The sequence below is a fragment of the Procambarus clarkii genome, chromosome 11 (assembly GCF_040958095.1).
Source record: "Procambarus clarkii isolate CNS0578487 chromosome 11, FALCON_Pclarkii_2.0, whole genome shotgun sequence".
NCBI classification, from domain to species: domain Eukaryota; kingdom Metazoa; phylum Arthropoda; class Malacostraca; order Decapoda; family Cambaridae; genus Procambarus; species Procambarus clarkii.
The window spans coordinates 39,273,563-39,301,500 of NC_091160.1; the positions used below are offsets into that span (position 1 = coordinate 39,273,563).

General features: G+C 37.8%; 1 protein-coding gene across 18 annotated transcripts in view; it reads left to right on the forward strand.

Annotated features, from left to right (window-relative positions):
- LOC123758321 (longitudinals lacking protein, isoforms H/M/V) overlaps positions 1-27,938 on the forward strand; it is a 191,001-nt gene that overhangs the window by 107,573 nt on the left and 55,490 nt on the right. The window contains exons 5-6 of one of the 18 annotated variants that reach the window (XR_006772873.2): positions 4,746-5,199; positions 5,629-5,758. The exons of 7 other annotated variants lie outside the window; for them this stretch is intronic. Coding sequence is in view for 10 of the 11 variants with exons in the window: in XM_045742557.2 (XP_045598513.1) it covers positions 1,231-1,740 (510 nt within the window). In the remaining variant the exon portion in view is untranslated. 10 more of the 18 variants (XM_045742557.2, XM_069322666.1, XM_045742559.2 and 7 more) reach the window with 10 other exon arrangements.

The following is a 27,938-nucleotide window of genomic DNA, read 5'->3' on the forward strand; positions in this document are numbered from 1 at the left end:
GCTCTTTCCATTGCAGCGGGGCCTGGGGAGGCTACTGGGGACGGTATGTGGGCTCTGCGGCCGGACGCTCAGCTCGGCATCAAGTTTGGAGCGACATCTTCGCTATCATCGTGGAGAACGCCGCCATGCTTGTCCACATTGCCCGTATCGGGCTGTGGCTAGAGATAAGCTCGTCCGCCATCTTCACACTCATACGGGACACAGACCACACCGGTGCCATTTCTGCCCGTTTGCTGCCATTCAGGCCACTGATCTGCGTAAACATGTTCGCAGCAAGCATGCTACTGAGCTGATGCTTTTGCCCTGAAAAAGACCCAAGATTTCAGATTTGTTTCTTACTTCATTTACATACGGAAGAACCTTTCCCTTTCATTGAACATCATTTCTTAATGAAAATTTAGCAAAGGGATGCTGATACAATTGCTCAATGGGGAAATCAAGATACTGTACTGTACAGTATTCAGATTGGCTGACTAGATTAACTCGAGGACCAACTGTGTGAAGAAGTTAATGTTATGGCCACTTCTGCCACTGATTTTGAATTTATATTCAATCTAAAGTACAAATGTAGTGTTACTGTGTACTGTGTTCAAATGTATTTAAATTAATGTGCATATTATGTGGAAAAAATAGTTAAACCAAGAAACATTACAAGATGCAGTGATTACACAGTAAGAACTAATGTTAATTGGCAGTGTTAATGTCTGAAGTGAACTTTTAAGAAGATGGGACTTGTAGAGGGTTAGTCCTCGGGTCTTAATCTTGGTCCCCTGTCTAGAGACAACCACACAAGTGAACCACTACTGTCTGTTTTCCTCAGTCTTGTATAATTCTATTTTGCTTTTAGGAAGCATTCTTTTATTCCTGTTTCCCCTTGTTTCTGTTCTCAGGATCTCATAAGTTTTACTTGAGCATGCAGTAATCATCTCTAGCTTTGGGGCTTCCATTTACTTCCTGCATTAATGCTTTAGTATTTTCACATTTCTTCATAAAGCTATCTATACAGTATAGCATGTTTAGGTTTGTCGCATCTGAAGAACCTAATACCCCAGCTGTTGCGAATATCCTAACACTGCATTTATTATGTTTCCACTTTATCTTAGCTGGACATTTGCCTTTACCACAACCCTCCTCCTGGCTTGTCTCTAAGGCACCTCACTAACACCCACTTCCCGCCGGCCAGGGCCTGTAGCACTGCAACTCACGACGCGTTTTTTGTTTCCTTTGCAGTTGCAAGGCCCAGACTTGGCGCGGCGGGCGTGGGAAAGTCTCTCGGAAAGTCTTGTCGCTCGTTTGACCAGCTCTGCGCCTCCACCTCGCCCTCCCCACCGACTAGGGGGGTCTCAGCTCCATAGTGGAGGAGCCCCAGTAACTTCTGATCGCCCCCACTTGTGTCCTCTGTGTCCATACCGTGCCACCACACGCGATAGCTTAGCTCGCCACATTCGTACCCATACTGGTGAAAGACCTTTCAAATGCTCATATTGTCCTTACAGAGCAATACAAAAATCTGATGTAGATAAACATATTCGGCGTCGACACAAGGATGCAGTGGCAAATTGGCCAGGACTTGCTCCAACCTCCTGCATTTCCAATGTTCTCTCTAATGTATCAAATCTCACGTACACTCAACCAGCTACCACTGCCTGGCAAAGTTCACATGCTCGTCAGAGTGTGAGCACCAGTATCTTGACCGATTCCACACCTTCATATACCAGTCCACCCAATAGTGACATTTAGTTGTAAGTCTTGCAAATTTGCAAAGTAAATTCTGTTAATAGATTTAAATGGGAATGCGAGTTTTAATTCATGATTTGGAGTGAATAAGAAAATTAATGTTGTAACAGGCCATGCAGTAGCTTTACATTACACCATACAACTGTCTTCAAGGCATAAAACTGGCCAGTATCCGACTCAGCAATGACTAGGGGTAAATGTTTAGAAAATATGCTTAAACTCGTATGAATACTGAACAGTATGTATGTGTCATTCTCAATGAAAGAAACTGGGGAAAAAAAATATATATATATAATTGTGTGTGTGAGGAAAAACCACATGTGTAGAATTAGAGAATGCTGAACATGTTTTTGATTCAATTCACCTTCATGAGAGCAAGATAGAGAGACACATCTCTCTATCTTACTCTCATGAAGGTGAATTGAGCCAAAAACGTGTTCGGCATTCTCTAATTCTTCATATGTGTTTTTCCACAACATACTTGGATCAGTGTTTTTGTGATTGTTGCAAATTTATATGCAAAGAAGCTTGAATGGTCCCCAAGCCAATAGCAACCAAATATTGGACCCCTGAAGGATTCGATTCCAGACTGCCAGGGCTTAATGCACCTTAGTGTATCCAGTACTATACTGCTAGGGGGTTGGGTTAAGGGTCTCACGACTTCCAACTTTTTTGTACAGTCAGTGTGGTCTAGTGGTATAGTACTGGATACACTAAGGTGCATGGAACCCTGGCTGTCTGGGTTCAAATCCTTCAGGGATGAGGAGTTTTTGTTTTTTATATATACTGTGTGTGTGTGTGTGTGTGTACAGTATGTGTGTGCGTGTGTGTGTGTGTGTACAGTATGTGTGTGTGTATGTGTATATACAGTATAATATATTTTAACATCATTATGGAGAATTTAGAAAAAAAAAGCATTGCTGTTTTTCGTTGCTAAAAAACAGTTTGTTAATTTACTTCTGTAATATATTTTTAATTTGATACAGTATTTGACTTGCTCCTATAAAATTCTTGATTTATTTTGGAATGGCAGAAAGATTCAAAATAAGAGAAGTCACTGATACGCATGTTGTGCACAAAACATAGTCTTCACATTTGTCTGATTTGCACTGCAGTAATATGAGCAGCCTTGGCTGTTGTTATATCCAAGAATATAAAGGTTGAATCTATAATATACAAATAACAGTCATTGCAGCCAGGTTGTTGAAAATGAACCCTTTATCTCTATGATTAGACTTGAGACACACTTTCAAAATTAGAAGTGAGGGAGATTATTTTTAAGATAAGCGTCAATGTCATCGGTTGTGAGTTATTTTTAATTAAAGTACAGTACTGCACATTTTATTCATATATGGGGAACAACTGTGGTATAAATTAATAAATGTTTTTGTTTTGAAGACAAGTTTTGAACAGATCGTACCACTAAATTATAACAAAACAGAGCAGTTTCACCGTGTTACAAAATATTCAGTCAATTTTCATTTACACCCAGCCTTGATTCTCAGCTCCAAACACAAGCTCTAACTCTCTGCGATGATGAGTCTATATTATCCAAGTTGTCGTCCTCACCTCAACCCAACAGGTACAGTGAAAGTTTTCTTGCCAGGCTAAAAATTGGGCATGGAATCCTCACAGGCATGTAATGAAGGGACCTCCTCATTGTGAGGGATTGTGCACCATTCTCTGCTGAATATGTACCTGTAGGGTGGCGGAAGTACATTTTAAGAAAGAGAAACAATTGGAGTACAAAGCATAACCGTAGAGGCCATTCTTTGAAATGATCCACAATTACAGGTACTTCTTGAATTTTTAGAAGACATACATGCCCTAAATTTACTATCGCATTAACAAATGCAGGAATGGCTACGAATGCCACCTACATACTGTTTTTTTTTAATATAGTGCACTACAGTATTTTAATAACATATTTTAGCCACACAAAGTACTGAATAACTGGTACTAGGCTCCCTGTTGCAAAATTTTACCATACTGCATTTATTTTTTATTTTCACAAATATCGTAATCTTAGAATACTGTGTAATAAACTAAGTTGCTCCATTTCAAATTATTCGCTAAGGAATTTAAAGTTATTGATGGCAGCTGTTGTTGTTAAAGATTCGCTACTTGGAACAAAGTTTCAAGTAGCACGGGCTATGGTGAGCCCGTAGTGATGGCAGCTAGGAAAGTCCATACAAGTTTTTAATGCCATAATCAATTGAAGGACAAATTACAAAGGACATGCATATGTATCCAATACTGAATTTGTCAGTATTTCATATTCGGTTAAATTTATGAATGTTTTGAGTGTGGACAACATTGCTCTCCTTAGCAAAAGTGTTGCATGTGTTGAAAGCGACCATCACGCGCACAGCACTCATCCTCTGGTTTCCTTTGGTTTATTTTGATTTGCTCGGGTAAAATTGTTTTTATTATACAGTATTGCTAAAACTCTATATTTAAAATAAAAAAAACTATATTGGTCCATTCATTCCTTCCTACTTCCAGTTTTATAATAAAACTTTATACTGTACTTTAAATAGAACATGTAATTGGACATTAAAGGTTTCTCTGTATATCTAAAACCTTTAATTTCTATGCAAATGAACTGTCTTTTAAAACTTGTATGTATGAGTTGTCTGAAATGTTTTTTCAAATGAATGAATGTTTAATTTTTCCAATGTGCATCTTTTCTAAATTTGTGTATATCTTATTGATATAATGGGTGTGCAGTGACATCAGGAAGTATTTACTTTATAGAGTTTAAGCATATTTTTATTTGACTTCAGTGCAAAGAATAGGGATAAACGCAGTTGTATTTGGATATTTTCTTTTGGACGGTTGAATTTTTGAACACTCGAGAGGGGAGAGGAGACGAGACTACTTCATAGCTCTAGCCTTAAGGTAGAATCACATAACAAATCATCAAAGAAATTCAGGAATAATGTAGAGAACAAATGGTGGTACATAGGATGCAGTGAGGGAGTCTGACAGTGTGCTCTTGTCCACAGCAGAGTGGTGGTGTTGGCAGCGGTGATGGTACCCTAGGTGATGTTGGCAGGCATACCTCAGGTGTTCGATGGAGTATGGTACTTCAAGAAGAGGCAGCTAAGAATGACTCGGCAACTACCGAAAAGCCATACCGCTGTCCACTATGTACCTACCGTGCCCGCAGGAAGGACAGTCTGATCCGCCACTTGAGGATGCACACTGGGGAGAGACCGTACCGTTGCCCCAAGTGCCCTTATGCTGCTATCCAGAAGTCTGATCTGGATAGGCACCTCACATCACGGCACACACATCAACACCAACTGGTTGTAGCCCAACACCTTACTACTGCTTTGAACTTTCCACCTCAAGCTTACCTAACCAGCCGTTCTCCTCCACTACCTCAAGCACCGCGTCGCTAGGCAGTGATGACCTGTGGCAGACAAAAAACACTTGATATTTAACCAAGTTGTATTGGTATGTTGATGTGAAACATGGCTGACAAACAGAGTGCAAAGTTTAATAAACAGAAGTGATAACTATTGGAAATCAAGGAACGAGTTCTTAGAATTTCTTGAACCAACACTGTCAGTCAAAAGACTAGGTTTTTATCCATGATTAATATTTTCAAGAAAATTATGCGTAAACTAAAGATAATATAATATGAAATCATTGAAATGTACTTTGTTTTTAAATATGAACATTTTTAGTTATTTTATGTTGTGAATGGAAGAGCATTATTCATGTACAAAATTTGACAGTGTTTGAAATAAAAGACATTAATGGAAAACTGAAGGGTCATTTATTAAATGAAAAATAATAGAAATTGAAACTTCTCTCAATCAGGCCCTCTCTATTAGGGTAGTGAATCGATACCCTATGACCCCTCTCTGCTTTCCCTTGCAGCTCTGTGACATGCCTGAGTGTCGACCGGCCTGCTCTTCCCAACAGCAAGCATGGCAGAACTTGCAATCTGAGGAGTCCCATCCGAGATCTGGTCAATCACAGCAGATGTTTTCCCGATCCTCAGAGTCACAAATTCTGCCACCCTCATATTCGAGATTGGTAGATCCGTCGAGACTTCAGGGTTACTCGAGAGGCCAGGAAATATCAGCTATTGAACTGTTTAAAAGACTGTTCCAATGTCCATACTGCGAGCAGAAAATGACCTCAAGAGGAAGTCTAGTCCGCCACATACGAAGTCACACTGGGGAGAGACCATACAAGTGTAGTTATTGTACTTACGCCGCTCTTCAGAAATCAGATCTTGACCGCCACACAAGAACTAGACATCGTGATCAGATCTAACAAAATAATTTCATTTGTCTTAATAACAACACCGTCCTGCCTCTATTTATGAAACTTCACAATATTTTAGTGTGGCAATGCAGCTTTTGCCCCCTTTGTTTAAACGTTCACATAATTTAATTTGTAAATTCCAAAATTAACTTTAGAAAGATCTGAAAAGCAATGATTTCAACACCTGTTTAATTTTCATGGTATGATAATGGGCTACTTAGCATTGATTAAACCTTTTCAAATGCAGGTATGTAGATAATTTTATTGAATTTGCTGTCAAAACACTACAGTATCATATATAAAATGTGTTATGTAAGTTCATTTTTTTTTAGGAATTCTTTAGCCATTGCTAGAGTATTTTATTTTATTTTTAATAATGGACTCCTATGCTGTGCTGTATATAGTGTGGCAAAATACCATAATTACAGTAACTCATGGCAGTTCTGCAGTATACTTGGAAATCATTATTTTATATGAAGAGGAATGTTTTTGGAGATATGTTAGCAATATACATTGTCTTTTATTGTGAGAAAGATTTACATTTTAAAGTTTATAGTTCTGTACAATTGTAAATAAACTTTTTAAAAATAAAGGAATTTTTGTTCTAATGTAGGCTACCTTGTTACGAAGTTTTTTTTTACAATATTGTGTTTGCATTCCATTTTTGAAAGTTCTAACTCGAGATAATGGGATCATTCTGTGATGGGCTGCAGGACACTTCAACACTTGCTGCAGTCTCTCACAAGTCAAGCCTGGCCTCGGGCCAGGCCGGGCTTGGGGAGTAGAAGAACTCTCAGAACCCCACCAAGCAAGTATCAAGCAGTGTCATGATAGGGATAGTAAATGTACAGTGCTGTATTTGACATTTTTAGTGTTATGTATAGTAGAATGGTTGATCTCAATCACGTTATCTACTAACGTAACGTGTTAATCACGTTAACAAAGTACCAAGGTTAGTCCCATGGTAGGCTTCTCGTGTTTGTTAGTACATGGCTGTAACTATAGTACAGTTATTAAAGTACTGTAGTATAAATGTTAACTATAGTACTATAGTGTGTTGTTAGTATCTCAAAGATTCTCGCAATAATTGATACTTTTTTCATTTGTTGGTCAGTAGTCAGAAAACCTATCATAGCCAATATCATGGTTAATCATATTTGGGTTAGTACCATGTATATTACACAGTATTTTGTTGCCAACATAACAGTTAATAACAATTTATTTCTTAGTACCCATTGGTAGCCATAATTTTCTTGGCAGTACTGCACCATATAATTTTACCAGCTAGTATACCATGTTTAGCCATTATATTCTTGTCAATACCATAGCAGTAGTTCTTTGCTATGTTGGTACTTTGGTTAGCTAGTTTTTTTTTATAGTAATACGGTCTGCATGCATTGTCTTGACCAACACCATGGTGGTCAACTATTGTTTGTTGACCAGAGATGTAGTGCACAGGAATGAGCTCTTCATCAGGATTTACTAGTTAATTTGATCATTATCCACTGTCTGCTTTACTTTTCTTGGTTAGTATCATAGTTCAGTTATATATACTAGAATATACTGAACAAATCCACAAGGGCCATGATGAGGGTTCGAACCTACGTCCGAGAGGCTCCCAGACGCTCTCTAGAATATACTGTTGAGAATACCTTGACCTTATCTTTGTTGTGTACTGTGTATAGACTTGTATTGAGGTGTCCCCAAGGTTGAACAATTGACCTTCCCAGGATACAACCCCCACAACAGTTGCCTAACTGCTAGATATTTATTTTTTGCTAGGTGAAAAGAGGCATCAGGTGAATAGGAAACATGTCCAACCATTTCTGTCCCGCCTGGGAATCGATCCCGGGATTTCTGATTGCGAGTTGAGAATGAAGTGAACAGTATTCCAACACCCCTGACCTTTATAAAGTAACTGAATAATGCATCCAGCAAGAAAAAAAGTGAAAGAAAGTGAAATAATGCAGCAGTTCCAGCAAAAAAAATAAAGTGAAAGAAAGTGAAAATTTTTTAATGTTCTACAAATCATCCTTTCCAGATAAGTATTTTTTCTTTGTATTGTAATAGAAACTGTATCTAAATATTAATTATGTTTATGCCTTCTCCTTCTGCGATAAAATTATTTAGTTAAAATACTCTCTTGACTAAAATTTAAATTGTAGATAATCAATCAGTACTGACTGGATATATGTGTACTCACCTAGTTGTGCTTGCGGGGGTTGAGCTTCAGCTCTTTGGTCCACCTCAACAGCTAACACAGCTAACAATAACATAGCTTTAAAGCTGTAGGCTAAAAAAAGAACAAAGGGAAACAAGTCCTACAGTCACCTCTTGGCATTCTCTCAGTAAAGCAGACTGTAGAGGCTCATACCTCTCAAACACACACACATGATGCAGAATAACTGAACCAATTCCAATACCTTGCCCCAGGCCTACCTTACCTTGAGGTGCTTCCGGGGCTTAGCTTCCCCGCGGCCCGGTCGTCGACCAGTGCCTAAATTCCATTATAAGTTAATTCAAACAACATGGGAGGTGGGTGGTGTGGGGTAATGGCATTAAGAGCAATAGGCCATGACCAAGGTGGCAGCATGGGTTCTACCCATGGTGGATGGGTAGAACCCAGGATTCATGTGGGTGAACGATCATGGTAAAATTGGAGGCTGTGTGTGTGGTTGCAACAAATGGCAAACAGTGTTCTTCCACCTCATTCCTCCCCCACGTATCAGTAAATAGGTACCTGAGCATTAGATGGCTGGTGTGGGTTGCATCCTGGGAATGGTCATTAGTTAGCATAATAAATAAAATATGTTGGGATTCATTGCATTAGAATAAAAAAAAAGTAATTCTGGTCTCAAAATTGGCGACAGGAACTTGAATATTGAGTATGGCTTTGGTGTTACCTGTTACATCAGTAATATCCATGATGTCGCGTGTCACATCCATCATCAGCTCTCTTCTGATGATTTATATTGTTTTATTGGCAGAAAATTTTGACTTCGTTTTACCTACAGTATTTTTATTACTGTATTTACTGTAATTACCTAAGTTAATAAAATAAAATCTGTGTGCTATGAGAGGTGCTATGCATATCAATTTGTTTAATCTTGTATTATTTCTTCATTAATCACATCATTTGTGATCAGTTACTTGCAGTTACTCAGACAGAGAATGATTGTACATATGTAGAATTTATCTTTACAACCTAACAGAAATTTCAAAGCTAATTTGAAGTGAATGTCCAATCAAGGACATACCTGAGGAGAGTATTCAGTGTTTGAAGAAAAGGTTACATACATTACATTTTTTTTTTTTTTTAACAAAATAAATGGTACAGTACTGTACTGCCAGTCCTTTCCTGTACATCTGTCATCCAATACTTGAACCTCAATAAAGAAATATTGGATGTGATAATACAGCAGACCTAACAACCCTAACCTAACAAGTCCTAACACTCTTCACCTACTTGTCCTATCCCCCCCCCCCCCATCTACCTATACAGCTCTCTTCTTGTTTTGTATTTTCTCTCAAGTCTGAGAAAGCTCTTCTTAGAATGTAACGTTTTTACTGGCTACTTAACACTTTTGCTGGCCCAGCAGGCGACCCGCCACTCAAATCTTTAAGAATTCTGATAAAGAGATCTAGGAGTGGTTCTAGATAGAAAGCTATCACCTGAGGACCACATAAAGAACTTTGTGTGAGGGGCCTATGCTACACTTTCTAACTTCAGAATTGCTTTTTAAATACAGTACAGTACATGGATGGAAAAATACTAAAGAAATTGTTCACGATTTTTGTTAGACCAAAGCTGGAATATGCAGCGGTTGTATGGTGCCCATATCTTAAGAAGCACATCAACAAACTGGAAAAAGTGCAAAGACTTGCCAATAAGTGACTCCCAGAACTGAAGGACAAGAGCTACGAGAAGAGGTTAAGAGGCATTAAATATGCCAATACTAGAAGATAGAAGAAAAAGAGGCGATATGATCACTATGTACAAAATAGTAACAGGAATCAATAAAGTTGATAGGGAAGATTTCCTGAGGCCTTTAACTTCAAGTACAAGAGGTCATAGATTTAAACTAATTAAACAAAGCTGTCAAAGAAATACCTGTACTGTATAAGAATTCACTTTTGCAAACAGTGATAGACGGTTGGAACAAGTTGAGTATGAAGATGGTGAAGGCCAAAATCATCAGTCATTTCAAAGTGTTATATGACAAAGAGTGCTGGGAAGACGGGACACCACGAACGTGGCTCTCATCTTGTAACTACACTTAGGTAATTACACCGCAAGGTTACCGAGGTTGGTCGGTAGGTTGGCCGAGCATTGCCCATGAGCACAAAACCTCACTCCAATGTTTATTCTCTTTGAAGCTTTCTCATCAATTTTCATGCTACATCATTCAATTTGGTATCAAATTGTTCGCAATGGAATGCTGTAAAGGGATATTTGCATATAAGAACATATAAGTCTCACTTTCCTATACTTTAGACTCGCCGCACACCACAAGGTAGCCTGAGCATTGTCTGTGAGCTCAATACAACTCTCCAATGTTTATACCCTTTTTCAGCTTTCTCACCTCAATTTTCGTGCTATGTTGCTCAATTTGGTATCAAATTGTTCGCAATAAAATCCTCTAAATGAATCTGTGCATATAAGAACATTTAAGTCTCACTTTCCCATACCTTAGACCTGCAGTGCACTGCAAGGTAGCCTGAGCGTTGCCTGAGAGCTTACAGCTCCATTGTGTATTCTCTTTTCAGCTTTCTCGCCTCAATTTCGCACTATGTCGTTCAATTTGGTAACAAATTGTTTGCAATGGAATGCTGTAAAGGGATATTTGCATATAGGAACATATAAGTCTTACTTTTCTGTACTTTCGATGAACACTCGATAACGTTTACCTCATACATGCTTCTTTCAATGCTTTTGTCATGGATTGGCTCTGTTCTTGATCAGTATCCATCTGGAAGTCAATTTGCAGTGTTTATAAAGCTGGTAACAACAAATACCTGAGATTAAATAACCGGAATTGGGAATTTGAAAACAACCAAGCCTCCTTGTTGCTGGACTGGTCAGCCAGGCTGTTGGACACGACTGCTTGCAGCGTGACGTATGAATCGCAGTCTGGTTGATCATGTATCCATTGAAGGTGTTTATCCAGCTCTCTCTCTCTTGAACACTGTGAGGGGTTCATCCAGTTATGCCCCATATGTGTAGTAGAAGCGTGTTGAACAGTCTCGGGCCTCTGATGTTGATAGAGTTCTCTCTGAGTACCTATTGTACCTCTGCTTTTCAATGGGGTATTCTGCACATCCTGCCATGCCTTCTGGTCTTGTGTAGTGTTATTTATGTGTGCAGGTTTGGGACCAGCCCCTCTAGTATTGTCCATGTGTAAATTATTATGTATCTCTCCTGCCTGCACTCAAGAGAAGACAGATTTAGGCATTTTAGTCAGTCCCAATAGTTTAGATGTTTTACTGGGTGGATTCAAGCAGTAAAGGATCTTTGCACTCTCTCCAGGTCAGCAATTTCTCCAGCTTTGAAAGGGGGTTGTCATTGTGCAACATTATTCCACTCTAAAGAGCACTAGCATCTTGAAAAGTATCATCATTGGTATAGCATCTCAAGTTTGAAAAGTTTTTGTTATCCAACCTGTCATTTTTCTTGCAGTGTTAACGGCTACTTTATTGTGTTCTCTAAAGGTAAGGTCTTCCGACATGAGTACACCCAGATCCTTTACATTGCTTTTTCATTCTTTGCTATGATTTGACTGTGTTTTTGTACGTGTTTTCGTTTTTATATTTTAACTTTTTCCATAGCGCAGAAGCGTGAATTTATCTTCATTAAATACCATATTATTTTCTGTAGCCCATCGAAAGACCTGATTTACATCTTATTGTAGGTTTACTCTGTCCTCTATGTTGTCTACTGTCATAAAAATCCTAGTGTCATTTGCAAAGGATGATACAGTACTGTAGATTGTGTCCCTGTCTATGCCCAATATGAGGATGAGAAAAAGTACTGGAGCAAGCAGTGACCCTGTTACTGTGCACTGTAACACAGTGTAGTGTTATTCTCTTACTGATATACTTCCATTTATATAAAATAAAATAAAATAAATGTACATCATATAAAACAATGATGTTTTATTTGATCTACATAATACCTGCAGTATTTCCTGTAGTGATGCAAAACTGAACTACGATACCGAAATTGTGAAATCTGAATGTTTATATTTGCTCACTCTGGTTTGACCAATTTACACTGGGATGCGGGGAACTGAATCTTTGAATACTTGATTCTTAGTAATGTGTTATATTCATCTTGTAAGGGTTATTAATAAATTCCTTCACAAGTATCACACCAAATGTAGTACATGTTGAAAGTGGGAACCTGTCATGAGTTATATCTGATGATGAATTTCAATATAAAAAGTTGACAGTATTATTATTATATTTATGACAAGTACCATTTTTGTATGCTTTTTTTAAGGTAACAAGAGTATGCAAAATATACAAAGATGCAGTGTTATTCTCATACTGATATACTAATGTGTACAGCTGTTTTATTTGATCTACACAAACCTTCAGTAGTGATTATGGATTTTCATTGGAAAGACAAGTGAAAAATAGAGCACAAGTTCCTTTACAGGTAAATATTATATTTTGGGTAGAGCATGGTAGTGACCACCATCACCTGCAGCAGCGCTCTTCTGCATCTCCTCTGAAGCCGATGTTCTCTGTTCCAGCGGCTCCTGGCTGACCTGAGTGGGACGGCGAGGCTTCCCCTCTCTTCAACTCTGCACCAGGACCCCCATCAACACCTTCAACATCAGGAGGATGCGATGATGATGCCTTATCTTTGCGCCTTCTGCAGTAAGAGGTTTCGGAGACGAGATGGACTGGTGCTGCACATCAGAACCCACACTGGGGAGAGACCTTATGCATGCCCTCATTGTCCTGTTGCCTTTGCCCAGAAGTCGCATCTTAATAGGCATATCCGGACTGTACATAAAATTGAACCAAATTCACATCTTTCACTGAACATGCTTTTTAATAATGACACTCCAGGACCTTCTCAGAATGACAGCTTGGGGCACATCGCAGCTCTTACTGGAAACAAAAATGTAGAAATTTATAAAGCTGATAACCAAAATGGTGACACAAACGAGTCACATATTCATATCCCAAGTCCACTCTTTCCTCATGTTCAGATCTCCAATGTAGCAAATGAATCGGCAATAAGTCAAGACTGAGGGTGTGATATCTTACTGTCTTCCAGAAGTCTGATACCAAAGTACCAAAGATTTAGCATTTTGTAGTTTGTGATCAAGATAAACAGTATTGTGCAGGTACAAAGTACAATAAAAGGATCCAGAAGATAGACCAGGCCTGTGAAACCACATCAGAGTGGTATCAGACATATCATATTTTGTAAAGCGCTCTGGAATATTTATTTTCCAATCAATTTTTTAGTAGAAAATTATAAATTGAAAGAAATCAAAAGTGTGGAAGTGTAACTATGTTCAATATTTTATTGATACATTTACATAAGAATATAGAAAGGAAAATTATAATATTTGAACATATACATTGTCATGGAAATCCTTGCTGTAGGGAGCATTTGAGTGTTGATAGAATGTACTGATTCAGATTCCAGCACTACAGAAAAATGTTTTTGTAAAACAGCAGAATATAGTGGGCAATTCTGCAGGAAATCCCTGGTAAAATTCTTTCCTTTTTTTCTCCCTTGCAGTTTCTATCTCAACTGCCACCCGCCGCAGGGGTTCCAGGGGGATCCTTTCTCGCATCATTACATCGACCTTATTCCTGCGAAAGCTGCCCCTACAGCGCCAACCAAAAGTCAGATTTGAAGAGACACCTGCTAGTCCATACAAGAGAACGCCCTTATGCCTGTCCTTACTGCCCGTATCGTGTCAACTACCGTTATGATTTGGCAAAACACATTCGCCGACGGCACACTACATCTCGACTGATTGGGTGAAACTTTAGTGATCATTTCTCTCCTGGAAAATATCAAGGACTAATGTAAATTTCTAAAGAAGTCGATTACATCAGATGGGTGGACAATGTGGATTTAGTATTTTGGAGGCTAAAAATATCCACGTTGAAATTGTTCTGAAGTTGACTGTGCTGCTTGGAAAGAACAAATGCAGTTACAGTAGATCTGAATTTGCTCAAAACTTGAAAATTGGCTTATTTTACTTGGGCTACTACCATCTTGTTGATAACCAGTCAGTTGGATATTTTATAACAAATTACAAAACCTAATTCATTCGGTATTAATGTAAACCATTTCCATAAATTATGCAAGAACAGGATCTAAGGTGTAAGTTTTGCATTGGAAGGAGGCTCAGCACATTGGTAACACAAGAGGTATACCCGCACACGGTGATAACACAAGAGGTATACCCCACACACGGTGGTAGCACAAGAGGTGTACCTGAGTACAGTGATAACACAACAGGTATACCGGCACACAGTGGTAACACAAGAGGTATACCGGCACACGGTGATAACACAAGAAGCATACCCACACACAGTGGTAACACAAGAGGTGTACCTGAGTACAGTGATAACACAAGAAGTACAGTATTCCAGAGTATACTGTGATAATACAGTACTTTACTATGAGACCAACTATTGTATGTGTCACAATCAAACTGACACCTGATTTCTAACACCTTTTCCCCCGAAAATGCAATGATGCTGCCCAGCACTAGGGGAGAAGCTTACATAGGGGTGTCCTTGCAATAAAAATGGAAGAAAATGGTTCGTAGAAACAAAGTGAAGATTTAGGTGTTTGTAAAAACAATTATGTTGGTTAAATGAACAGCCTCTTTTGATGTGTGACTAAAGGACATCTTGTTAAGGAGTTCTAAGATAATTTCCTCTAGCCAAGAAATGTAGCATTCCACATCCCTTATTAGGATTTACCAAAGCTCTTATTTTACTCCTTGTTTTTTAGCAAGATTACTCATCCAAATTTAGCATTAAAAGTATGGAATTATTTTTTTTTAATTTATTTCCAGTATGGAGTTTGTATTATTTATAGTGATAACTGGACATTAATTTAGGTATTTATTTTGTGTAATTTATTCTGTACTGTAAATCAAGAGTCAGCATGTTGCTGTAACAGCAGTGTATTTTGGTTCTGGCAAACACCTGCAAATACAGTTTTATTATTTTCAAATGGAATACAGTATTCATTTTATTTGTGGAAATGTATAAAACAGAGTAATAAAATGTATCCTTAAGTTATTATTTTTTTTAATGTCAAGCCCAAAATTCAGTTTGGATTGAAATTTTAGTAAGTTATAATGACATACCGGTAATAGTTCTGAAAGTTTTTTGTTTCGGAGAGTTTTGTATTTTAGGTCCTAAGACATTTTCTTGATTAAAATATTTTAGTTGACTCAATAACAAATCAAAACGTTGCAGTATTAAATGAAAACCCTGATCTTATACATGGTACAAACTGTTGACAAAGTGTTAACCTTTGTAGATAACCTGATTACTTCTTTATTTTTAAAGTTCAGTCACTTCTTATGTGTTCAATGCCCAGTCAATGTTATTTGTATAATATTTAGTTCACAAATGCATCTTTCAAAATGAGGAGCCTCGTTTCCATACAAGGAAAGGGGGTGGGGGGCCCCACATCATTTACTGTATTGTTCTGCTCTTTCTATGGTAGTGATTACTGAACCTTTTTGACAGTACAGTACTTTGATTTTTTTCGTAAATAAAATGACTATCCATAGCATTTAAGAAGTTAATAAAATTGCATTTCAAAGAAACAATGTGGTATCTTTTTTTTACACTCCTTGCAGGTTGTTCAACGTCTTCAACTATATTCAGTATTGAGATTTGATAATACGTACCAACTTTTCATCACAAAATAAAACCCCTGATTAGATTTTTTATGTAAAATATTTTGTTGCACAATTTTAATTGCAGTTGACAAAGAATCATTGTTTTGTTATAGTACTGTATTATTTAATGCTTGGTAATGAAGTTTGAGTGAAAGGAGGCATTAATTACTGTAATACATAACCTCTTGGAATGTTTGTGAATGTTGGAAGAAAATAAAGTACAATATGCGATTACCATTGAAGAAATATAGTATTTGTTTTCATTAGTTTTTGTATATATCTTTTATCATATACCACTGCTAGTTAATTTTGATTATATGGTTTGCAGTCTTGTTGATTGGTCATTTTTCTTTTGATTAGACTGATAATTGTTAATGATATAGGAGTCACTCGCTGTTTCTGTACAAGTGACATGCCGTTTTCTGTTGTGTTCCAGCGGCAGCGGCAACGTGGACCTGTATTTCGAACCTGTCCCGTATGCGAGAGACATTTTGACTCCCGTGCCAAGTTGGAGATCCACATTCGGACTCACACAGGGGAAAGACCCTTCGCCTGCTCACACTGCCCCTATCAAGCATGCCAGATGTCAACATTAACATCTCATATGAGGACTCACACTGGAGAAAAGCCATTCCAGTGCCCTTTCTGTTCTCATCGTGCCAGGCAGAGGGGTTCCCTCAACAAACACATTAGAGTTGTCCACAGTGCATTGATCCATGATAGAGGAAACATTTGGCCGGAAAACATTCCTAATATGTAAATTATTTAGCTTTTTGGTAATAATAGTTAATTAAAACGACAAGTGAGAGCCATAATGCAGACTTAATTGAATGGTACAGAGGTAAGAATGGAGAGTGTAAAACTGGGAGGGGGGAATGACACTCATAAAAATTTGAAATGCAAAAATAATGAAGCAAGTGATTAAAAATACTGTTTTTTTATTATTATTAGATTTGTAAGAATTGTTTAATAAATGATATCTATTTCAAAGAAATTATATACTGTATAATGCAAAATAGTTTCATTATTCTTGTAATTTCCCAGGAATCTCTATATTTGTCATACGCATAAGTGTATGCACATTTTGCGTTCATTCACATATACAGTTTTTATTTATCATGCTCGCCTCGTTCTTCCTGATTCTGTTTTCCAAGGAATGCCATTTGTTGGGAGCACCCCTAAACCTAAGTAGGGTATCATCATTTTCTCTCATTTGATCTGTTTTAACACATTTTATATTAAAAGTCTTCCAATGAATGGGCTAATTTGTAAGTATTGCAATTTGTGTATGAACATGAATAATTGTTTAAAAGAATCTGCTCATAAATTTTAATCACTTTAAAATTAAAATAACATCAGTCTTGCGTTTAACTTTAGCTGTATCGAGTCTGGTCAGTGTTTCATATGAAAGTTTCTGTAGTACAAGCTTAATTGCCATTCATTTCTGGCAGTCTAAATAATGTGTTTTAATCTTATTACTCACCTCATATATATATATATATATATAAGCAAAGTCTGTGAAGGATGTTTATTGAAAGTACCTGTTTGTCAAATTTGTTTTTGCTGAGAAAAATATTATGTCTATTTAGGCATAACATTAATTGCAAACAATGCAGATTTCATACTAAATGCAAGTATTTAGTTAAAAAGAGTGACTGGCTTGGTTGTAAATTAGAGTACAGTACTTTACTGTACTTGTATTTTACAAAACAAAAATACTTTTGCATTTTATGTTTTCATAGTTACTTACACACATACATATTATACTTTTAGACAAATTGAAATACACTATGCAGATTTATGAAATATAGATAACTTAATAAAAAAATGTATGCTAGAGTTAAGAAGTATGAACTATTAAGAAAGATTAAATGTTCTTGACATGTCCACATTGAATGACTGGAGAACAAAAAAAGCTGTAATATCCATATGCAGTATACCTTACAAATAAATATACAGTATACCAAAAGATCCTATGAAGCCAGCATCAAGTAGAGCAAAAGACCACAACTTCAAATTACTGGAAAGCAAAGCAGGCAGTACAACATAGTATGTATCAAAACCATTGGAAATATAAACAGCATCTATGATAATGTCAGTCGACAAAGATTCTGGGACACTGTGAGCACATCTGTACTCTTGCAGGTGGGCAATTAACAGATGTGCACTGTAACGACTCGATGAAGTACACACACTAAAAGAGACACCCCCAGTATATTAAACACATGCACACACCACCACATCACCCCTACTATACTTAACCAGATGAACACATCACATCAGCTCACTATACAGAAAACCACCAAAAGGCCTTTATAACAGTGCCCAACAGGCTCTGTATGACAAGAGATGTTAAAATGAAGAGATGCAACAGGTGGAGTCCCGCCAAGAATCCTTACTCAGACCCCACACTGTTCTTGAAATTAATAAATAACTTACCTCAAGAGATAGAATTCTGATGAGTGATTGTAGATGATGCTAAACTAATGACAAAATATAGAATGAAAGCTCTAGTAGTGGTTCACCATGTACCTATCTTGAGGTGATTTCGGGGCTTAGCGTCCCCGCGGCCCAGTCCTCGATCAGGCCTCCTTTTTGTTACCCACGCCCCAGGAAGCAGCCCATAGCAGCTGTCTAACTCCCAGGTACCTATTTACTGCTAGGTAACTGGGGCATCAGGGTGAAAGAAATATTTTGCCCATTTGTCTCTCTCCACCAGGGATTGAACCTGGGACTTCAGGACTATGAATCCGAAGCGCTGTCCACCCAGCTGTCAGGCTCCCTGACAATTGGAACCTAATGGACTAACACTAATATCTGTAGTAGGTCCAAGAGGATCAACAAGCAAGAAGGGTTATTCAGTCAATTCAATTTTAACAATAAGAGAATCAACTGGGACAAAGTATATATAAACCTTGCAAACATCCAATGGGAAACAGTTTTAAGTGACAAAATTCCCTCACAGGGAATAGCTCCACTGAATGCTAAAACATACAAGACCTGCTTGAAACATGTGCTTGCAAGGAGGGTCAGAAAGACAACCACTCTAGAATGAGAATGCAGACGACTCTACAGGAGAATGAACAGATCATGGAAATGCTTAAGCAGACACGATTTTCACAACTGAAAAACAAAACTAAACAGGAATATTAAAGAAATAGCAGCCGTTGAAGCGATCATACCAGTCTGAGGAATTCAAATTGGAACAGAAAGCATTACAAAGGATAAAGAAAAATCCAAAATATATTTTCACATGCAAAATCGAAATGAAAAAAGCTCCGCCAGTATTGAATCTTTAATTACAAATGAAGGCTCATACACAGATGATGACAAAGAAATTAGTGAAATCCCAAAAGACCAGTACGAGGCTATGTTTAGCACCCCAATAAACAAAATGAAAGTTGAAGATCCAAACAGCTTCTTTATGAATGACATCCAAACACCAGATAATATAATTGATATTAACATGAATACAGAAGACTTTGAAAGAGAAATTGACAACAAATGCACTCGGCTGCAGGTCCTGACTCATGGAATTCAATACAGTGGAACCTCGAGTGACGAGCGACTCCAGATACGAGCATTTCGAGTAACGAGCAAGCCACTCACAGAAAATTTGTCTCGATTAACGAGCAAACCACATGTTGCGTCCTAGCGTTCCCGCTGGTTTTCAGACGCCTCCGATGACAGTGTTGTTATTGTTTCGCAAGACGAGTGTTTCATATGACGAGCTCGGTGCCAGAACGGATTAAATTCGTTAATCGAGGCACCACTGTATTCATAAATGTAAAGTGCCAGTAGGACAAGCACTCAGTGCACAGTAATATGGAGAAAGATCCTGGATACAGGAGAAACACCAATAGCACCTAAATCAGCAGATATGGGTCTACTACACATTGGAGGTAGTAAAGCTTTGGCAAAAGACTATAGACCAGTTGCATTTACATCACACACATTTCAAGTTTTTGAAAAAGAGATTAGAAATCAAATCTTAAGTTTTCTGGAAAATAATGAACAACACAACCCAGGACAACATGGATTTAGAGTGGGGAGATCCTGTCCGTCGCAGTTACTCGACCACTGTCAAAAAATCATTGAAGCATTAGAAGAAAACAAAATGCATATGTTGAATACACAGACTTTGCAAAGGGATTTGAAAGTGTGACCATGGAGTGATAGTCCATAAAATGACTATCACTCATTTAGTGATAGTCATTTTATGTCCATAAAATGATAGTCCATAAAATGAGATCAATAGGAATAACAGGCAAAATGGGTGGTTGGAGTTTCAATTTCTGTCACCCAGTATGCAGAGAGTGGTGGTCAATCAAGTAAGATCAAGTCCAAGTGCAGTGAAAAGCTCTATACCCCCAGGATACAGTCCTTGTACTGTCTTTCTCATTCTTATCTCAGATATAGACAAAAATACTATTCACAGCTTTGTGTCATCCTTTGCAGATGATACAAAAATCAGCATGAAAATTTCCTCTGTAGGAAAAAAAAAAAAACTACAAGCTGATATTAATGAAGTCTTCAATTGGTCAACAGAAAATAACATGATATTTAACGGTGATAAATTCCAGGTACAGTGCTGTACTTAGGTGTGGTGGAAACGAGGAACTTAAACAAAATACAGGGTGCAGGACACAATCAGACTTACTCATAGAAGGAAACCAACATGTAAAAAATCTGGGAATTATGATGTTTGACAGCCTAACATTTGGTGAACATAACCGAGCAAATATAACGGAAGCCAGGAAAATGATAGGATGGATTACGAGAACGTTCAAATCCAGAGATCCCACAGCAATGCTAATACTATTTAAATCACTGGTACTATCCCGTCTTGAGTACTACTCAGTACTCACTTCTCCTTTCAGAGCAGGAGAGATTTCTAAAATAGAGGGAATACAAAAAACCTATATGGCACGCATACACACGATAAAACATTTAAGTTACTGGGACTGTCTCAAAGTTCTTAAAATGTATTCTCTGGAAAGGAGACGAGAGAGGTATCAAGTAATATATCCCTGGAAGATACTGGAAGGCCAGGTCTCAAATTTGCACAGTAGAATAACAACATACTGGAGTGAAAGATACAGAAGGAAATGGAGAATAGACCAGTGAGGAGCAGAGGTGTCATAGACACAGAGAGAGCACTGTCTGAATATTAGAGATACATAGCTATTCTATACCCTCCCAGCAAGCATTAGAAATATTGCCGGAACAATGGTGGATGTTTTTAAAAGCATTTAGATAAGTTCTTGCAAGAAGTACTGGACCAACCTGACTGTAGAGGATATGTGGGCCTACGGGTCACTTCAAGCAACAGCCAGGTGGACCAAGTTATCACAAGTTGAACATAGCCCCAGGCTGGGCTTGAGAAGTAGAAGAACTCCCAGAACTTTCTCCAGGAATGCTCATGTATGCTCTAGGTATGCTCCTATCTAGAGCCCAGAGGGTTCATGCTTGAGGTGGAATCAGGATGTGGAGGCACAAGGAGTGTGATCAGGATAAGTGAACACAAGGGGAGGGATCAGGATTCTGACAAGTCAAGCCTGGTCTCGAGCCAGCCTTGGGGAGTAGAAAAACTCCCAGAACCCCATCAAGCAGGTATCAAACAGGCAGGGAACACAAGAGATGTGTTGAGGATAAGGGGGACACAAAAGGTGGGATGAAGATGAGGGGATGCACTAATTAAAGAATTGCTAGATGAAAATTTTCTACACAGAATCAAATAATATGTGATATAACAACAACCATGAGGCTACAAAGTTATCATACCAGTTGATTAATGGCCATGTTGAAATAAAGAAGGTAGATGGTAGATTAAGATGACCAGTATTGTGAAAAGGAAGAGTGGAACAATATGGGAAGGAAAAGCTGTGGAAGGGAGTTAGAGATCTTGAAAGATGAAAGAGTGAAATTTTAATACAGTGATAGAGCCTTTTGGAAAATGTTCTGCTATGGTCACTCCCTGATGGGGAGCTCTAGGAAGAAAGTAAGGTATCAGGCCTATAGAGGGATCAAGATTATGGTAATTACCTACGTGTAGTTACTGTATGAGCACTATGCTCATGGCATCACTCTGTCATATAATGCCTTGTAACTACTGACGGTTTTGGCCTCCGCCACCTTCTCGTTTACCTTATTCCAACTGTCTACCACTCTGTTTGCTAAAGTAAACTTTCTAAAGTATTTAGGAGTTAGTGTTCATATCATGCAAACATATTTGGCATAGATAAACAAAAAATTACACTCATTCCTCTCCACAGACACAGTTCATGTGAAAATAACCAAATCATGCTCTTTGCCTTCTCCATGCCTTGCACCATTTGCCAGACATGACATGCTGGAAGAACTTTATTATTGTGTACATGAGTCTAAAATTTTGCTGTATAGTGTTGTTCATTTCTTGTCAGAATCTCATGTGTAAACCAGTTCTTAAACTTTTAAAAGTATCATGCGATTTGTCCGTACAGTACTTTGATAAAAAAAAATTCAGTGGTGGTAATTTAAACTTAATTCTTTGAGGAGTCCCGGCCACTGTATAGTCTCAAAGTGTATTTATGTCTGTTAAAAAAAATTGTAAACAGAAAGGCTGGATATTCTACCTTGCCTTGATTTAAAAGTCCATAGGCTTAGAGACTTTCAAAGTTTATGAGATACAGTATTATTTCTGTATACATGTATTAGCACCATACAGTACTTACCTTTGTACTGTATTGCTAATTTAAGGGGTGCTAACTTTGTTTTACTATTAAATGGGTCTCCAAATGGAAATACTGTATTAAATAAATACTGTATGAAATACGCTTGAGTTAGGTTTTCACATTTATCTGACAAATTGAGCTATAGCATATTTGCAAGGTGAGAGAGCTAAATACTGTATGGCTTGGTTAAATCACATTAGAGGGGAGTTCGCTTTCATATATGGGATGAAACTTTTACATACTTGGCTGTACTCTACAGTAGAGTACTAATTATCCTAAACTACTTTATCTGAAAGTATAGGTTAACCAAAGGAAAACATTATTTTTGGATATTGTGTGTTTAAATAGAAATGTCCAGATTATGAAGCTGATAATAATTTTCTCCAGCTATTTATGTCCAGAATAATAATTTGTCCGAGATAAATGTAAAAAGCATTTGACCAATGTATTAGAATGTACTTTTTCATATAATTTTGGTATAAAAATGTATTCTATTAAAAACAAAAAATTGCAAAAACTGTAAGTTGCCGCTTAACTGAATGTAACAAATCGTAATTATTGTACAGCACCCAACTTTTAAGTACTCAAGATACTGCACAAATACGGGATGGAACTTAAGTTACTGTGCTGTGAATGCGGGCATTGAAATTACCCGGTAAATGTTTTAGAGACTTTGGTAATACACTTACAGCAAGGGACTTAAATTTCAATAACTTACTGTAAGAAATCAGTATTATGTTGCACATATACAAGATACATGAAACATCAGCCCACACATGGCAAGCATTTTGTCAGGTATTTTCAGTATTAAATTGTACAAGATTGCTATTGTATGCTCAAAAGTAACTAAAATAACAGTGATAGGGTACAGTATCAGTATTGGTATTTGTGTAAGTGTTGAAATGTAGCATATTTTTTAATAAATTTTTCCTTGTACTGTATAGCACATACGAGAAAATGACCAAGGCTGTAGATTAGAGTGAAAGCTTTCCAATATAATAATTAATAATAATAATATTAATAGTAATTTTTATTTAAAAAATATGCAGAAGAACATGGTTCAGTGGTTGAATAAGTGTTACATGAAATGCATATTTAATAAAGTCACTAGCAGTACTGTAATCATAATAGAAGTTAATTTATGATGGGATATAACGGATTATCACACTTGCAGAAATGTAATTTGTGTATTAATTCTAGCGAGTTAAGCGATTATGTCAAATGCGGGGAAAAGTGCTATATTGTAGCGAAAATGGGAAATTGTCAGAGAGAAGGTTGGAAGAGTGACGTTGTGTTATCTTTATTTTTCCAGTTGGGGGCTCTGGGCAGCGTAGGCGGCATGATGAGCGTGTATGGGCGCCGTGGGAGAGGTTCCAAAGTTTGTGGCTACTGTGGCAAGTGTTTTGTGCGTTCAGATGTTCTTGTTCAACATGTTCGTACTCATACTGGCGAGAAGCCATATGCCTGTCCACATTGCCCTTATCGCGCCTCCCAACGAACGCACCTGAGGCTTCACTTACGACGCCATGAACAAACACCCTCTGTCACTCAAGGGCAGCTACATGCCCAGTCACAAGCTCGTGTGCAAACTCAGTCTCAAATTCAAGCCATAAATCAGAGACAGTCTCAACTTCAGGGTCATGGTCACTCTTCCAATATTGTGACATCTGCCAGTGCCAACAGTAATGCCTCAAGTGTCAACAGACCATCACATGCAATTCATCAGCAAGAAAATATTAATTTTGATTTCAAACATCAGTAATAAGGAATACAGTATTAGTTAACAGAACAATATATACAGTACTGTAATTTGATGGGTTTTGTCAGTGTGATTTAAATATTCAGAGAAAAATATTTTTTTATCACAGCAGTATTGTGCATCATATGAAACTGATTTTCCATGAAAAGTTTCACACAAGAGCATCATAGTTTTTATTAGTAAAAATTTTACTTCAATTTTTTTTTTTTTTTAGCATGCATGTGATAAGTGCCAAGAAAACATCAGGAATTTGTAGTAGTGTTCATAAATACTCCAGGTGAAAATAACCGAAGTATGATTAGACATATAATTATAGTTATCAATTGTTTACCAATTTTATCTCTTTAAGTGTCATGTGATTTTTTTTATTAGTTTCCCATGTGGAAAGCAAAATATTATAATTTATGTTTCAGAAAATGTAAGTTGTTTTTTAAATAAATGAAAATAAAACAAAATATTGTTTCCATTTACTTTTCTAAGCTGTAAAATGCATAAGCAAAATACTGGTATCTTTAGCATTTTGAAATTAATCTTGTGGAATATATTTTAAGAATTGACAGAAAGAAGGCTTTTGCATCATAAGTTTAAGATAAGTTTAAAACTCACTTTGACAGACACTGTAATTAGGAATAGTGCTTTTCAAAATGGAAAGGCGCATTGCAAACTATGCCTCCAGAATGCAAGCGGAGGTTACTGCCATTGTTATGGCATTAAGTTACCTAGAAGGTAGCACAAAGAAACAAGTGATCATCATTGACTCAAAAACTGCACTAATGGAAGTCACTAAATTCATGAGGGCTGTGATAATATTAACATATCAGGGAAGGGTGACCAAGTTTCTGTGGATTTCCTCTCTTGTTGGAATTTGTGGAAATGAAGGAGCAGGTGTGTTGGCTTATGTGGTAAGGTTTAGTGATGGTGTGGTGGGAGGATGTCTGTAGGCCATTCGGCAGACTTGCGTCTGGGACTCTTGGGCATTTCGTCTCATGTCTTGAGGCCTTTGTTTGAGTTGTTTTCTTCTTTTTACTTAGTGCCACAGGCTCCTTCCCAGTTATATTTGAATCTTTCAGGATGTCATTAGTGATTTGTTAGACAAGGAAGTCATTGCTATTACGGTATTTATACCACTAGATGATGTCCCAACTGTTTCCGGTTTCAATGAAAGACTGCAGATTCTTGGTTTATCCACAGTCTTCTTTTTCGGTACTGTAAAGTGATGCAGTATTTATATTCCTTGTCTAACTTTCTGGATAACTACTGTTTCCAAAGCTGGTCAAATCAGTTTCAATGGCCTCAAATCAGTTTTGTATTGTTGCTCTGGATCAGTTACTGGCATGTTAAAATACACTCTCAGTTCAGGGATTGGCTGGGGTTCATTGCAAGTCATCTCCTCTGCTACTACTTTTGAGTTCTTATGTTTGGGCTAAACTTGGCATCCAGAATTGTCACCACCTATTCAAGTTGTGATTTCTCATCTCCGGGTTCTGGTGTACCTCAACGTTTGACTAGTTTGGGCTCCCAGTTGTCAGAGTTTACTGCTAGCTAGGGATTTGAATGTTCCCAATTGGGCCAATTTAGGTCCATTGTCAACTAATGAAGCATTTAAGTGACTTCTTTCTGAGCATTGACATGATTGGAGTTCGTTTACATGCTCCCCTTGCTTTTGTGATCACACTGGATTCTGGTCTTGGTGTTTGTAGCCCTTCACAAGTTTTGTATGGATGTCTCTGTGGTACTAAAGCCATTTAGCACCTTATAGTACCATTTAATACCACTTGTAAATTACTGAGGCTGCCCAGAAAAGGGTGTTTCATTACATTCAACATTATATTTTGGGGGGAAATATACTTCTAATTCTGTAACTGAAACAACTCCAATTTTATACTGGTGTAAAACATTATAAGCGGCTTTGTGCTGTGCATGATAGTGCACAAGAAAACATGTGTAACGTTGTATTATTGCAAATGTCTCTTTCACCACTGCACCTTACCTCCAGCTTATGTGAGATTTCTACATGATAGCAAACAAAAAATATGGTACATTGTTTAGCAAACTTTTTTATATTTAATACACTCAAAATGCTCTATTGAAGAATCATAAGGAAGAAATTCACTGCATACCTTAAGTCAACAGGGACATGTGATAATTGCATGTTATTTTTTAGTGATACACAGATGAGTGGTGGAGATGTTAATGTGTGATACACAGATGACTGGTGGAGATGTTAATGTGTGATACACAGATGACTGGTGGAGGTGTTAATGTGTGATACACAGATGACTGGTGGAGGTGTTAATGTGTGATACACAGATGACTGGTGGAGGTGTTAATGTGTGATACACAGATGACTGGTGGAGGTGTTAATGTGTGATACACAGATGACTGGTGGAGATGTTAATGTGTGATACACAGATGACTGGTGGAGGTGTTAATGTGTGATACACAGATGACTGGTGGAGATGTTAATGTGTGATACACAGATGACTGGTGGAGGTGTTAATGTGTGATACACAGATGACTGGTGGAGGTGTTAATGTGTGATACACAGATGACTGGTGGAGGTGTAAATGTGTGATACACAGATGACTGGTGGAGGTGTTAATGTGTGATACACAGATGACTGGTGGAGGTGTAAATGTGTGATACACAGATGACTGGTGGAGGTGTTAATGTGTGATACACAGATGACTGGTGGAGGTGTATATGTGTGATACACAGATGACTGGTGGAGGTGTAAATGTGTGATACACAGATGACTGGTGGAGATGTTAATGTGTGATACACAGATGACTGGTGGAGGTGTTAATGTGTGATACACAGATGACTGGTGGAGGTGTAAATGTGTGATACACAGATGGCTGGTGGAGATGTTAATGTGTGATACACAGATGACTGGTGGAGGTGTTAATGTGTGATACACAGATGACTGGTGGAGGTGTAAATGTGTGATACACAGATGACTGGTGGAGATGTTAATGTGTGATACACAGATGACTGGTGGAGGTGTTAATGTGTGATACACAGATGACTGGTGGAGGTGTAAATGTGTGATACACAGATGACTGGTGGAGATGTTAATGTGTGATACACAGATGACTGGTGGAGGTATAAATGTGTGATACACAGATGAATAATTGAGGTGTTAATGTGTGATACACAGATGACTGGTAGAGATGTTGATGTGTGATACACAGACGACTGGTGGAGGTGTTAATGTGTGATACACAGATGACTGGTGGAGGTGTAAATGTGTGATACACAGATGACTGGTGGAGGTGTAAATGTGTGATACACAGATGACTGGTGGAGGTGTAAATGTGTGATACACAGATGACTGGTGGAGGTGTTAATGTGTGATACACAGATGACTGGTGGAGGTGTTAATGTGTGATACACAGATGACTGGTGGAGGTGTTAATGTGTGATACACAGATGACTGGTGGAGGTGTTAATGTGTGATACACAGATGACTGGTGGAGGTGTTAATGTGTGATACACAGATGACTGGTGGAGGTGTTAATGTGTGATACACAGATGACTGGTGGA